Genomic DNA, 14,242 nt, shown 5'->3' on the forward strand with positions numbered 1-14,242 from the left:
ATGTTTCTAAAATCTTAGGGATTCTGTGCATTGTGGTCTGTTGAAGTAAATGAGAGCCATTTCTAATCAACGGCACAATTAAAAACTGCAAATAACTAAATTCAGTAAAATGACTGCTAGATTATTCTGCACATCAATACAAAACCAGACCTCAGTTGCCCCAAAACAGATTATCCAATGTTTTCATTCTTTGGGCAACTTCACAAAAGAAAAGTCACCTCATGGACTCTCTTTCCAAAAACCAAATCCCGCCCCCCTCGTTCTTAAAATATTTAATTTTAAGAAATGAAGGGAGAGCTTTACAGGACAGTTTTGAAACACAGATTGAGAACCACTACTTAAAAGTAATCTATTAATAGCCCCTAAAGCTGAAATTTAATGTAATAATTTTATTCTTTAGGAACACATTAAAATGTAATGTATCTCCTTAAAGTCCTAGACTGACTGACTGAGAATCAGAATGATGTTGCTCCAAACAATGAAGATATTTTGGACCTGTTTCGGAGCACACCATTGTGTTTTTTTTTCTGAGGGTCTCCTGTGTTTGGGATCTGGGTCTCTGGCAGATTCCACTAAAGTGCTGCTTTTGCCAGGGCAATAATGTCCTTCGCCAGCATTGAAACAAATACCGCAAACCCCAAAGGCTTCCCTTTGGTCCACCTTCCCAACAAAAATAGAGTCTACACTATAACTACCACTGGACCTGTCTCACCTCTGCTGGATTTGAAGTGTCAACCTCTCCATTTCTCTGTTCTTCCCTGTGACTCAATCTCCTGAGATAAACTTTCTGCGAGTACTGCCCCTTCACCGGACTCACTACATAGCTAATCCTGGCTTCTGCAGCTATACCTTTCTCCCCCTCCCCACCCTTCCTTATACAGCCTCTCCTCCCAGGAGATTGTCACACACACTTTCTTTTGAGTTCCTCCCTCAACCTGACCACGCCATCCCCAGGTATACCAGATAGAGCTCTCAAGCACTCTCTAACCATTCCTGGGCCAGTGTGGGCTTTATATACCCCATCACAGGGCCACAAATGCAACCATCTACTACCCAAATCAAAGTTTTCCATGAGAGCTGAGTGAAATGCTAAAGAGATTTAAACTTCTGGTTTAATTCTTTACATCTGCTGTGGTTTCTTACCTGTATTAGACCTGGCACAATCTCTGGTAAAAGCTGAGCAAGCGTTTCTTTAGATACTCTCTCTATCACTTTTGTCTGCATTTTGATTGCAGCCAGATTAATGGGGTAATCTGCAGTTTGGATAATGGGACAAAGTACTTTGATGCACTGATCTGGGCTAATGGAAGTGGCCAGCATTGAAGCAGCTTCTTCAGCAGATCTCACCACCTAAACAAAAATTAAATAAAACAATGGAGAAAATAGTTTTTAAAAAATGCTTGTGCAGTCTAAATTCTGACAGTTCTGCTCTTGAACCTTGCAGTGAAATCAACAGATGTTTGTATTTTTATTTAGTTTTATTTACAATTTAATTACATATCTGCAGCTCTACAGTACTGTAAAATGATTTGGACTGGAAGAGACCAATAGAGACAAATTTACAAAAATTCTTGGCACTCAGCAAATCCTAAATGCAAGCAGCTCGTCTGAAAATGTGGGTAATAATCTAGGCCTAACCTCTGCATTGTGGCAATACAGACATCAACATTCCCCAAGTCTCCCTGGCCATAGGTGCTGAGTCAAGCCTGGAATCTCTTTAGTGATTGCTATTCCACATCCACCCTTGACAGACTGTTGAAGTTTTTGTTAATATTTTTAACACACAATTTCCTTACTGTAACTCTCTACTTCTTGAAGGTCCTTGCTGATCAAAGACACAGATTTTCCATTCACTCAAGAAAATTATTGTAGATAATTTTAGAAGTAAAAATGTATGTGCTGTTAAGTCTAACTTGCATAAAAGTTAGAAAAAAAATAGCAAAAATTTGCACCAGATTCTTCAACTAATAGAGGATTTAGTAAGGGAACATAACAGTTATTTGTTGGGTGCTAACAGCTCGCAGATCAAGAGGATGTGGATACAAATGGGGAGACTGGACAGGGTTCTACCCTAAAAGGCATGCTTCTGCAACCGTGCTCCCTGCTGGCTGGCACAGCACACAGACAGCTTTGTGATGTACAGAGTGCTGCTTGCTACGTGAAGCTCTAGAACAGGGGTGGCCAACCTGTGGCTCTTCAGAAGTTAATATGCGGCTCCTTATATAGGCACCGACTCTGGGGCTGGAGCTACAGGTGCCAACTTTCCAATGTGCCGGGGGGTGCTCACTGTTCTGCCACAGGCCCTGCCCCCACTACACCCCTTCCCGTCCCTTCCCCTGAGCCTGCCGTGCCCTCGCTCCTCCCTCGGGGAAGGAGGGAGAGGCACTGATTGGCGGGGCTGCCAGTGAGCGGGAGGCACTGGGAGCGGGGGGAGGGGTGGAGCTGATGGGGGGCTGCTGATGTATTACTGTGGCTCTTTGGCAATGTATATTGTTAAATTCTGGCTCCTTCTCAGGTTCAGGGTGGCCACCCCTGCTCTAGAACGTCCCCCTTCACTGGTTGCTTCTGGGAAGGGGTTAGGGTGAGTCTGAACTCACATGCAAGGGCTTGCACTTTCCCTGTCCACTTCCAGGGAAGTAAGAGGGGTGAATGCACCAAGACACTCCCTGCCACGTCTGGCGATTGTATGTGGGGACTCATGGGAGTGGTGAGGAGGAAGAGTTTACAAAGCTCTCGTTCTCTCCCCAACTCTGCCCCCCTTTCTTTCTCTCTTTCATGAACACAGTGAGGGAAAGGGTGTGGAATGGGAAGGGAAAACAAGTGATGGAGAGAATGTAATAATGAATATACTGTAGGGAATAAACGGGGAGGGAGGAAAAAGAGAAAACTGAACACCCTTGCCCTGCCCCCTTCTTCGAGGCCACCCTCCCCACTCACTTCATCCCCATCCCTCTGTCGCTCGCTCTCCCCCACCCTTGTTCACTTTCACCAGGCTGGGGCAAGGGGTTGGGGTGAGGGCTAAGGCTGGGGGCACTCAGGTGGGGCCAGAAATGAGGGGTTCAGGGTGCGGGAGGGGGCTCCAAGTGGGGGGGGTTGGGGTGCGGGCTCCAGAAGGGAGTTTGAGTAGGGGCTTAGGGTTGGGGCAGCGGGTTTGGGGTGCAGGCTCCAGGTGGTGCTTACCTCAGGCGGCTCCCCGGAAGCAGTGACATGTACCTCAGCTCCTAGGTGCAGGGATGGCCAGGCAGCTCTGCGCACTGCCTCTGCCCGCAGGGGCCTCCCCCACAGCCCCATTGGCTGTGGTTCCTGGCCAATGGGAGCTGTGGAGCTGGCGCTCGGGGAGGGGGCAGCCTGCAGAGCCCCCCTGGTTGCCCCTACACCAGAGGGACATGTCGCCATTTCTGGGGAGCTGCGCAGAGCTGGATAGGGAGCTTGCCAACCCTGTGCCAACCGAACTTTTAACGAGCGCTGACCAGAGCCACCAGGGTCCCTTTTTGACCGGGTGTGCCAGTGGAAAACCGGGCACCTGGCAACCCTAATTTTACGGTGGACATTGTAGTTATATTTCTTTTATATATCAATACAATTATGTCTCCTGTTTCCACCCCGCCCCCCCCCATGTGTATGTCCTACATCTGGGGGAGAGAGAGAGAGAGAGTGTGTGTGAGAGAGAAAGAGAGAGAGCGCGCGGTACTGTGGCTTCCTTCTCTCTGCATGTTTTCCCACCCCCTCCTTTCTACCCTTCACATTTAATTTCACTGTATTTCCCTTTTCCTTCTTTATCCTCTATCCCCACTCTGCATCACCTGGTTATCCTGTCATATCCATGTGTTCCCTTTGCTCCCCCTCTATTGCTGCACCAACGCTATGAGAAAAGAACTTTCAAACATGTCCCCCCAGGAGTATAATTTGGCTAAAAAGCTGGATGGGATAGAGCTGTGGTCCCTTGTCATGTTCAGTCTCATCCTCCAACACATGCCCAGTGGCGCTGTTGGTCAAAGCAACACAGTGCAAGGCCAGGTGTGAAATTTCTTGCCTCCCCCAACACTCCACCCAGCCACTAATTGGCCAAAGATACTAGGTAGGGAAAAAGCTGCAGTCCCATACCGCACTGATTCCAGTGGCAGGGTTCTTCTGTTTGAAGGGACATGGTTAAAGCTGCATGACACCCAGGACGGCACAAACAGTTTAAAACCATGAAGTCGCACTATTAACAGCATATATGTTACAGCAAACAGCATGTCAAGGAATTTCTAAAGTGTTGGTATCTTTATACATAATTGAGAGCATTTCTGTATATTATTAAAATGGATTACCAGGCTCTGGATTAACCATGTTGCTACAAAACATTTTAGAATTTGTCAATGGACACAGAACCATCATATATGCTCTTTGCAACAACACCATGCCATACAAGTAGATTCTCATAGGGTTTTCCATTGACACCTTTTGTTTACTTTTAAAGAGCTTCTAAATCTCCAGGTGGTATAGTAGACACAACTTGCAGTCAGATTAATTTGTTTTAGAGAAGTACTAAAATGAGGAGAACCATAATATTTGCTCCTTTTCTTCTGTTTACAAAAATTATATCAAGATGTATCTTTTCTCACCTTTCCCTCTGTTGAACTAGATGTAGCATTCATTTTATGCTTCTGCTTTTCTGAGAAATACACTTTGAAAAGCAAAAACATGATAGTGATGATACAATATAAAAAGGTTTCCCCGTGTACACATTTCTTCCAGGACCTATAGCTTTATAGGGAGGCAATCTCCTTTATCCTTCTACTAGTACCATCTGATGCTCATATTTAATTGGGTGCATCTGTGTGTCATTTGGGGACAATAGGTAAGTAGGAATCCACTTTATTAGGGTTGAAATTGTGCATTTCAGGGTCCATAAGACAGCAATTCTTCCTACTATAGCATGCCTTTATTAACCAATATTTGCTGAATCCTTGACTATCAAACCAATTACACCTCTACCCCGATATAATGCTGTCCTCGGGAGTCAAAAAATCTTACCGCTTTATAGGTGAAACCGTGTTATATCGAACTTACTTTGATATGCCGGAGCACGCAGCCCCCCCACCCCCAGAGCGCTGCTTTACCGCGTTATATCTGAATTTGTGTTATATCGGGGTAGAGGTGTACTTCCCCATTGGCATTTGAATCATTTATCAAGCATGTTCTTCGAACATTACATTTGATTTGTGCTTTGACATGTATCATCCTCAAATACACAAAACACACAGAGCCGCTTACTAACCTCCTTATGAGGATCCTTATGAGCTTCTAGTGTCTTCATAATTGTAAGCTCCGCATAATTTTTAAATCTTGCTGGTTGGTTCCTTAGAATTTCTCTTAAAACTTTCAATGCCAAAGCTCTGATTGCATGCTAAAGGTTAAATATTGTATATAATTGAGTTATTTCTCTTTGAATGGACAATGTGCTTTTAATATTAGCTCAGCAATTGGACACAAACTTGTTTGACAGTGGAAATATAATGTAAATTATAATACGCTCCCCGCAAATGCATACAGTACAAGCCTATTCATTCAAGCTATAAGCATATGGAACTACCAGAAAAATCTTTACATCATCCCAACCCATATTCTCACCCCTTCTCTATACATATATCTTACATGGTGTTATGAAGTTTTTACTAAGCAACGTATGTAGATACAATGTATGCCTGCAAAATCACAAGCAACATATGCAGATCATCCCAAGTGAGCGCCAGTAAAACCTTTACACAACACTATTCCCATATTTTGTCTAAATCACTTATTTTACAAAAAAATGGTTTAGAAATATTTTAGTTTTCAAAAATGTTATTGCAATTTTTGAGTCCCTCTGATTGAAAAGACATGTCTAGTTCCAAGTCTAACTATGGTATACTAATTACAGTAAGCCTAATTATATGGAACTGAAAGGGACTTGCCAATTATAACTACATTTTAGAAGCCTCTAAAATTACTTAAAATTTATTTCCTATACATAATGTTGTATGTGTTTTAGAATTTTCTACCTTGGAACATAGCAGGGGCTAGCAAAAGCTAAGTTTCGTATTCTCCCAGAAAGCTAGGGAAACCATCTCTCTCCTACCCCATATTCTCCTCTTTTGGAAAGGTGTACACACTAGGGATGTAAAATATTAAATGGTTAACTGGTTAACTGGTGAGGATTAGTCTTACTGTTAACCCACACTAACTGTTAATCCCCTGCGTGCGGGTCTTGAACCGGTTCTCCTGCAACAGACTGACCTGTGCCCCAGCTGTGCCAGCCCCAGCCCAGTCGGGGCGGGAGGTGGGGTGGGGTTAAAGTAGTCCCCGGCCTCCCCCAGCGCCACTGGAAGGGGTTTGGCTGAGGAGACGGAGGGCGCATTGGTCAGTGAAGGGAAGGGAAGCTGCTGCTGGGGTGGCACGGAGTGTCTGCGGAGGCCACATTGGGACAAACTAGGTACCTGGTCCCCTCTCCCTTTAATCGGTTATCTGGTTAAACAATTTAATTTTATAGTTTAAATGGTTATCTTATTAAACGATATTTACATCCCTAGTATACACAAACTTCCTATTTATACATTTTTAAAGGCAAGCTTTGCATGGCCCACTTAGAAGGCGACCTACAAATAAGAATACTTTGAATTTCATAGTAATTAGCTGAATACCCCCAAACCCTAAGGTAAAAAAAGGATGAGCAACCAATTTTAAGCTTCCATAACTCCCACCCCAGAGATCAAACTAATAGTACCCGCTGTGCATAATATATATGAATTATACTGTCATCCACCAAAAAAATCACCTGAAACATGAAGCCAGTATAGGAAACAGGGGAGGGAGAATCAGAGAAATGCCATATTGATACAAAAGGGTGTGTATTTTTCAGTTATTTTGTATTTTATTTTTTTAAATTGCTATCTCAATATAAATATGTAGTATGGAGAAAAAGCCATGTACCTGACCCCTATCCAGTCCATTATCAGATGCTGGACTGTGTGTGCCTAATGCACAGAACTTTGGACAGAGTTCAACAAGACTGGATACTGGGAGAATCCAAAAGACGAAAAAAAACCTGTAAAGTAAACATGACGACTGCCTCTTTTTACTTTTTGGGGCACTAAGATCATTCTAAATTTAAAGAAATTTTCTTAGTCCGATTTGTAGACTGTCATTAAAAAGTATTTTACTACTACCAGCAACTTGTCTATCCCTTCTAGAGATACCATTTAAACCCAATATGAATTTCATCCATGTGAAGTGTTATTGAAGAATGGGCCCTAATGTCAAAAGCAACTTCCAGGCACGGTCAACTTTGGGTTGAACTTACCTCTTTGTCCCCAAGAGTTTCAAGTAACAGAAGTAGTATCGTTTTGAAGTGCTCATCCCAAACACCAAAGGACTCTTCTTGAGTCAATTTCATAAGCTCATACAAAGCAGCCTTTCTTTCTTCAACTCTCTCATTATGGTTTGACAATTCCTTCAGTAACTCTGCAACCAGATCAGAATGGTCCATAGGGGGCTCTATTAAAAAGGAATAAATGGACATATTCCTCAAACTGTAGAGGTGATAAAAAGCAACTCCTATCACATAATGCAGAGATAGTTTTAAGGCCTATCAGCCTAGAAATTGTTGTTTATTTTTCTCAGCTCTGTCTGCAAGGACATTTTTACCCTCAAAATAAACACAAATAAATACTGTATTTTCAGTGTGGTCAGCATTCCTGAGAAACAAATGTCTGGCATGATGGCAAAAAACAACTTGCAAATGAACTGACTGCAGCTTGAATCTTCCAGTGACTGAACAGGTGTGTAAAGCTGACTAGACTGGGAATTCCACAGGGCTGCCGCTGCTCAGGCTGCTGTCCCTAGGACAAGTTCTCTGTGTAGGAGAATTTAAAAAATATAGGGGAGGGATACCATAGTGATGAACAAGACTTGAATAACTAGACTGATACTTATACAGATTGGGCAGTCAACCCAAGATGCCAGCAAAACTTCAATAAATCCTGGTCTCCAATGTGAATTCAAATATCAAGTTGTTGTCTTTACTTCGTTACCAAATAGTAAGATATCTCTGGCTTTTGAAAAGGGAACTCTCATGCCTTCTGCCTGTGTCTTGCTGTACAGGCAGAAGATTAAGAACCTCACAGTACTTTTTGAAGGAAAAAAGGTAAAACACATACACAAAAAAATCTCTCTCTCAAATAAACTTCTATTTTACAAGGCATATAATGGAAGGAGTCAAATTTTCGCACATCTGCAAAACATGGCAATTAAACAGAGAGTCTTGTATCTTTCTCTAGGACTATTTCAAGTTGACACTGAACTACAAGTGAAATATTTCTGCAATAAAATTTGTTATGACATCACATACAGATAAATCCCATTAATCAGTCCTTGAGTTTATTATTACGTTATTACTATTTAGTAACAATAAGTCATCTTGGGGAGAAGAAACTAGCAAAAAGTGAATTCATTAGAGCTGTGTAAATTTTCACTACCTCAGTATAATATTTACCATCTACTGAATATTTTAGATCAAAACTTTTTCTGCAATGCATAGAATAGAACTCCACTTGTTCTATTTACCCTCTGTTTTGGATGAAAACCCAAGGACATGGATACATGAAAACAAAAATGTTTATTCAAGTAGTACCTCTCTCCCCTTCGACCATAAATGAGTATGTTAGAGTTTATCTGACTAATAATGCATGCTTTGCAAATTCTCTAAATGGACCATTAATGTTCACCTAAAGGAAACTGTTTTTTGCCTCAACCCTATGATAGTCATTAATTAGTAGAGAGGACTGGAACAGAGAACTTTTACTGAATATGATTATTTTTATTACCAAGGCCAAATTAGTCCTACCACACACACTGAAGATAAGATATCATGATAAATTTTATTATTGGGAACACATATTGACATTATATTAGGGAAACAAGGTATATATTCTGCCCTGACAGGTTAATTCCACAGTATAAATTTAATCAGCATGATATTCTCATCAACATTGCTGACTTCACGCATTCAAAGGTTATTGCATAAGTTCATGTGCTAAGAAATTTAGCAGTTTTTGAAGGACTGACGTATAATACTGCTCTGGGTACCAAACAATTAAATTAAATGCATAGTATGAATTTGTAGCTAATGTGACACTAATTTTTAAAAAAGACTCCAGAGGCTATCATGGCAATTACAGGGCGGTACTCCTAACTTCAGTTCCAGGCAAAATGGTTGAAACTATAATAAAGAACATGGGCGGTGGGTGAAGCTTCCTCTTGGAGAGGCAGTAGCACCCCAGACAGCCTCTTCTGCCTGTGGCCCCACCCATACTCCACCCCTGCTCTGCCCCAGGCCCCACCCCCTCCCCACTGTCTCCCTCATCTTTTCCCTCCCACTCCCCCTCCACGCTCACCCCTGCCGCGTGTGCATCCCCCTTCCAGCCAAATCCCTGAATCCAAGCAAATGAAAAAAATATATATTTGAAAAACAAAAAACAAAAAACCCTCCACTTTTCTGCAATTTCTTTTTAAAGAAAATGGAGCATGTTTTCCACTCTGTGCCAGATGGTGTTTGTGAAGACTGGACACGCAGAAGGTACCTAATTAAAAGCACTAAACTTGGGAATAAAAAATATCAGTCACAGGTTTTTTGATATACCCTGATAGCTGATATGCAGGCAGCCTGCAAAACAGCTTTTTCAAGTGCCCCGACCCCCTCATTGATCCTGGGGAACATATAATGGCAAACAGCAGTTAAAACTAATTGAGAAATCTCTCTCCTTTCTTCACGCAATAAAACAAGGTGTCAGGCCTCACCCTCAGCTGGCATTTACACCCTGACAGGAAGAAAATGGCTGGAATCAGACTGCAAAAGCTGCCACCTCATTTTCATTTCTTCACACAAACAAGCTTGAGCACTTCCTATGTTTATTGTTCCAACAGCAGTAAGCACCTCAGGCAATGAATAAGAACTGCCAAGAGGAGTGGCTGCTGCAGCTGGAGATGAATCCTGGCAGTAAAATAAAGGCTGGCTGCTACTTTAACAACAACAATACCCGCTTAGCTCACAGAACCAAGAAGGCAAAAAGTCCCACTGAGGCAGCATGGGGATGCCAGCTTTACGTACCAGACCAGCAGACCCTATATCCCCAGGGGTGAAGGAACCAAATCCCCAGCCCCATTCTCATGAGAAACTGGCCACCAGGCAAATGTAATCTCCCATCCACTGAAAAGAGTTGAGTCTTATCCTCTCCTCCCCGCCGCCACATTCCTCCTCCCTCTGCCTCCCACTTCCTTCCCTCCATACCCCTCTCCCCACAGGCTTCCGCCACTCAAGTTCTCTCCCACCGCCGAGCGCTCCCCTGGCCCTGCCCATCGCAGAATTTGAACAAGTAAAAAAACCCAATTGCCCTATGCCCATTGCTTACCTGTGGGAACGCTCTGAAGGGCTCTGGCCCAGGTAGAGGGGGATCCATTACTCCTGGCCATTTATTGCTTAGTCTCAGCTGCCCAGTCCTGCTTAGCTGGCACTGGCCCTGGCCCTGAGGACAGGACAGCATAGGGTACCTACTGCCACAAGTAATCCAGCCTTCCCTGCAGCACACTGACTGACTGCACACATAGCATAAGGCTGGCTGGCCTACCTGTGTCTTTGTCTAGCCCTCCCACCTCCTACTTTGTAAAGTGATGATGGGGGCGGGCCCGGCGGGGCCCTGCTCCTAACCCCCTTTGGCAAGTTGCTCCACCATCACCCAGTGGGAGGAGGAGTTGTCCCATAAAGTCCCAAATTTAAATTCTCCTTTGATCCAGGAGGAGTGCCTACTGCATGAATGCTGATCAAAAAGAATAAATGGACACAAATCGGACATCAGGAATGGTAACATACAAAAGCCAGTAGGTGAACCCTTCAATCTTCCTGGACATTCTATAACAGATTTAAAAGTAGCTATACTTGAACAAAAAAAAGTCAGAAACGGACTTCAAAGAGAAACAGCAGAACTAAAATTCATTTGCAAATTTAACACCATTAATTTGGGCTTGAATAGGGACTTCGAGTGGCTGGCTCATTACAAAAGCAGCTTTGCTTCTCCTGAAATTGACACCTCCTCATCTATTATTGGGAGTGGACTACATCCACCCTGATCGAATTGGCCCTGTCAACACTGTCCACTTGTGAAGTAACTCCCTTCCCTTCATGTGTCATTATATAATGCCTGCATCTATAATTTTCACTCCATGCATCTGAAGAAGTGGTGTTTTACCCACAAAAGCTTATGCCCAAATAAAACTGTTAGTCTTTAAGGTGCCACCAGACTCCTTGTTGTTTTTACTGCATGAATGAAGCATAAAGGTTTTGGAATTGTAAAAAACACTTTGCAAAACTGCACTTCTAAGCACTTTCCATCTGATGACCTCAAAGCACCTAACCAAAAACAATGAATTTACACAAACTCCTGTGAGGCAGGCAATTATTATTATTATCCCTGTTTTTCGGATGGAGAAACTGAGGTACAGGTTAATTAAGGCCCCTATCTGCTGTCTTTTTAAATCAATGGAAAGACTCCCCTTGATATCAAGCCTTAAATGATGGGTCCAATGTCACACTGGAAGTCTGTGACGGGGGGACATTAATAAAACCCCAGATCTCCACATTTCTAGGAGTGGGGAGCACAGGCCACTGGCTGCATTGAGGTGGAAGTTCACCCTGAAGTCCCACCTCCCCCAGTATAGGGACTCGGCAGTGAGGCTGCACCTGACCTGACACAATGCAAGGGCTAGACATGTAGATGAACACGATTTGTTGGGGAAGAATCAACACGTCTTTTGTAAAGGGAAATCATACCTCACCAATCTATTAGAATTCTCTGAGATGGTCAACAAACAGGTGGACAAAGGTGATCTAGTGGATATAGTGTACTTGGTCTTTCAGAAAGCCCTTGACAAGGTCCTCACCAGAGGTTCTTAAGCAAAGTAAGCAGTCACAGGATAAGAGGTAAGGTCCTCTCATGGATCAGTAACAGGTTAAAAGTCAGGAAACAAGGAGTAGGAATAAATGGTCAGTTTTCAGAATGGAGAGACGTGAATAGCGGTGTCCCCCAGGGATCTGTACTGGGACCAGTAATGTTCAACATATTCATAGATGAGCTAGAAAAAGGGGTGCAAACAGGGAGTGGCAAAGTTTGTAGCAATACAAAATTACTCAAGATAGTGAAGTTCAAAGCAGACTGCGAAGAGTTAAAAACGGATCTCACAAAACAGGGTGACTGGGCAACAAAACGACAACTGAAACTCAATGTGGGTAAATGCAAAGGAATGCACATTGGAAAACATAATCCCAACTATACATACAAAATGATGGGATCTAAATTAGCTGTTACCTATCAAGAGAGAGATCTTGGAGTCATCGTGGATGGTTCTCTGAAAATATCTGCTCAATGTGCAGCAGCAGTCAAAAAAGCTAACAGAATGTTAGGAACCATTAGGAAAATGATAGATAAGAAGACAGTAAATATCAAAATGCCACTATATAAATCCATGTTACACCCACACCTGGAATACTGCATGCAGTGCTGGTCACCCCATCTCTAAAAAGATATTAGAAACTGAAAAGGTACAGAGAATGGCAACAAAAATTATTAAGGCTAAACTTCCATATGACGAAAGATTAAAAAACGGGACTATTCATTTTGGAAAAGAGACGATTAAGGGGGAAATATGATAGAACTCTACAAAATCATGACTGGTGTGGAGAAAGTGAATAAGGAAGTGTTATTTACCCCTTCACATAACACAAAAACCAGGGATCACCCAATGAAATTAATAGCAGCAGGTTTAAAGCTAACAAACTGAAGTATTTTTTCACAAAATGCACAGTCAACCCGTGGAACTCATTGCCATGGGATGCTGAGAAGACAAAAAGTATAACTGGGTTAAAAAAAGAATTAGATAAGTTCATGGAGGACAGCTAATAGCCATTGATGGGCCTAAGATGGTCCGGGATGCAACCCCCTACTCTGGGTGTCCTTAGGCCTCTGACTACCTGATGCTGGGAGTGGACAACAGGTGATGGATCACTTGATTGCCATGTCCTGTTCATTCTCTCTGAAGCATCTGGCATTGGTCACTGTCGGAAAACAGGATACCGGGCTAGATGGACCATTGGTCTGACCCAGTATGGCCATTCTTATGTTATGCTAAAAAAAAAATCCAGCATGCCTGTCCAATTTTTTGGAATACTAATGTTTGACAGACAGCCTGGAATGATCAGTACAAGTAAAGTCAGTAGTTTCATTCAGTTTACTAAAATCACCAGAAACACCATGTCCTTCGTGATAAAGGATGCTCACACTGTAATATGGTAACACCCTGCTAAATAGAGAGATTTGATTATTTTTACTCGGTGCAGAATTCATATGGCCTGCATATTTCTGTGTCCCCTGTGCAGAAAAATGCAAATCTGCAGGGGGGAGGACACGACATGCGCCTCTTCCCCAGCAGCCCAGGCAGCGTCTGTTCCAGTGTGCCTAGAGCAGCCTCAGAGTTGCAAATCACTGCACGGGGAGAGGGGCTGGGCATGCGTGCCTGTGGGGGAGATGATATCCGTCAGGGGGCAGAGCTGGGCGTGCGTCCCTGCCAACAAGCAAGATAGACTCTGTCCCTCTTGCTCGCTGCTGCAGCTCGCCAGGGGCGTGCAGGGGTAGGTCTTTTTATTATGCAGGAGGAAGGCTCTTTCCCGGAGCCAAAAAAGTAGCAGCCTACCTGCTAGCTAATTGATCTCATTCTCTGAGTCAGAAATGTAGCAGCCCGCCTGCATAGTAACAGTGTTAATGTTCCTATTGGTTAGTTAACTGTTCCCATTCTTAGTCAATTCCCCCAAGAGCATAAAACCTGTAAAAGTTTTAAGGCTCCTACATTGCCACAGTGATGTAAAGCCTTATAAATGACAGTAAGGGAATCAGCTAGGAAGATCTATGTACTTTCTCACATTTTTCCTGTGCCAAAGTGGCACAATGGGGTTAGATTACAGCTCAGGATTTGTTTTACTTACCCATTAAAAAAAAAAAAAAAAAAAAAGTCTTTGAGGACAAATAAAACATTTACCAAGCAGTCAATAAAATATCAGGACAATCAGAAGCAAGCACTTCCCAAAGTACCCAGTCAAGTCCAGGACAATGATTAGCAAAACTGTATGACTTTCATGTGTGAAAGTCTGAGCAATTTAAAATGACATTCTACTTAT

General features: G+C 42.9%; 1 protein-coding gene across 1 annotated transcript in view; it reads right to left on the reverse strand.

The window, feature by feature from the left end:
* Nucleotides 1–14,242, reverse strand: part of LOC113409490 (CLIP-associating protein 2-like) — a 271,704-nt gene that overhangs the window by 7,161 nt on the left and 250,301 nt on the right. Inside the window, exons 36-38 of the mRNA XM_029914215.1 lie at nt 7,325–7,518; nt 5,264–5,392; nt 1,144–1,350 (exon numbers count right to left, since the gene is read on the reverse strand). Coding sequence (XP_029770075.1) covers nt 1,144–1,350; nt 5,264–5,392; nt 7,325–7,518 — 530 coding nt within the window. The remainder of the gene's footprint in view (nt 1–1,143; nt 1,351–5,263; nt 5,393–7,324; nt 7,519–14,242) is intronic.

Source organism: Terrapene carolina, unplaced genomic scaffold (assembly GCF_002925995.2).
Source record: "Terrapene carolina triunguis isolate 2854851 unplaced genomic scaffold, T_m_triunguis-2.0 Scaffold33715, whole genome shotgun sequence".
Taxonomy (NCBI): domain Eukaryota; kingdom Metazoa; phylum Chordata; order Testudines; family Emydidae; genus Terrapene; species Terrapene triunguis.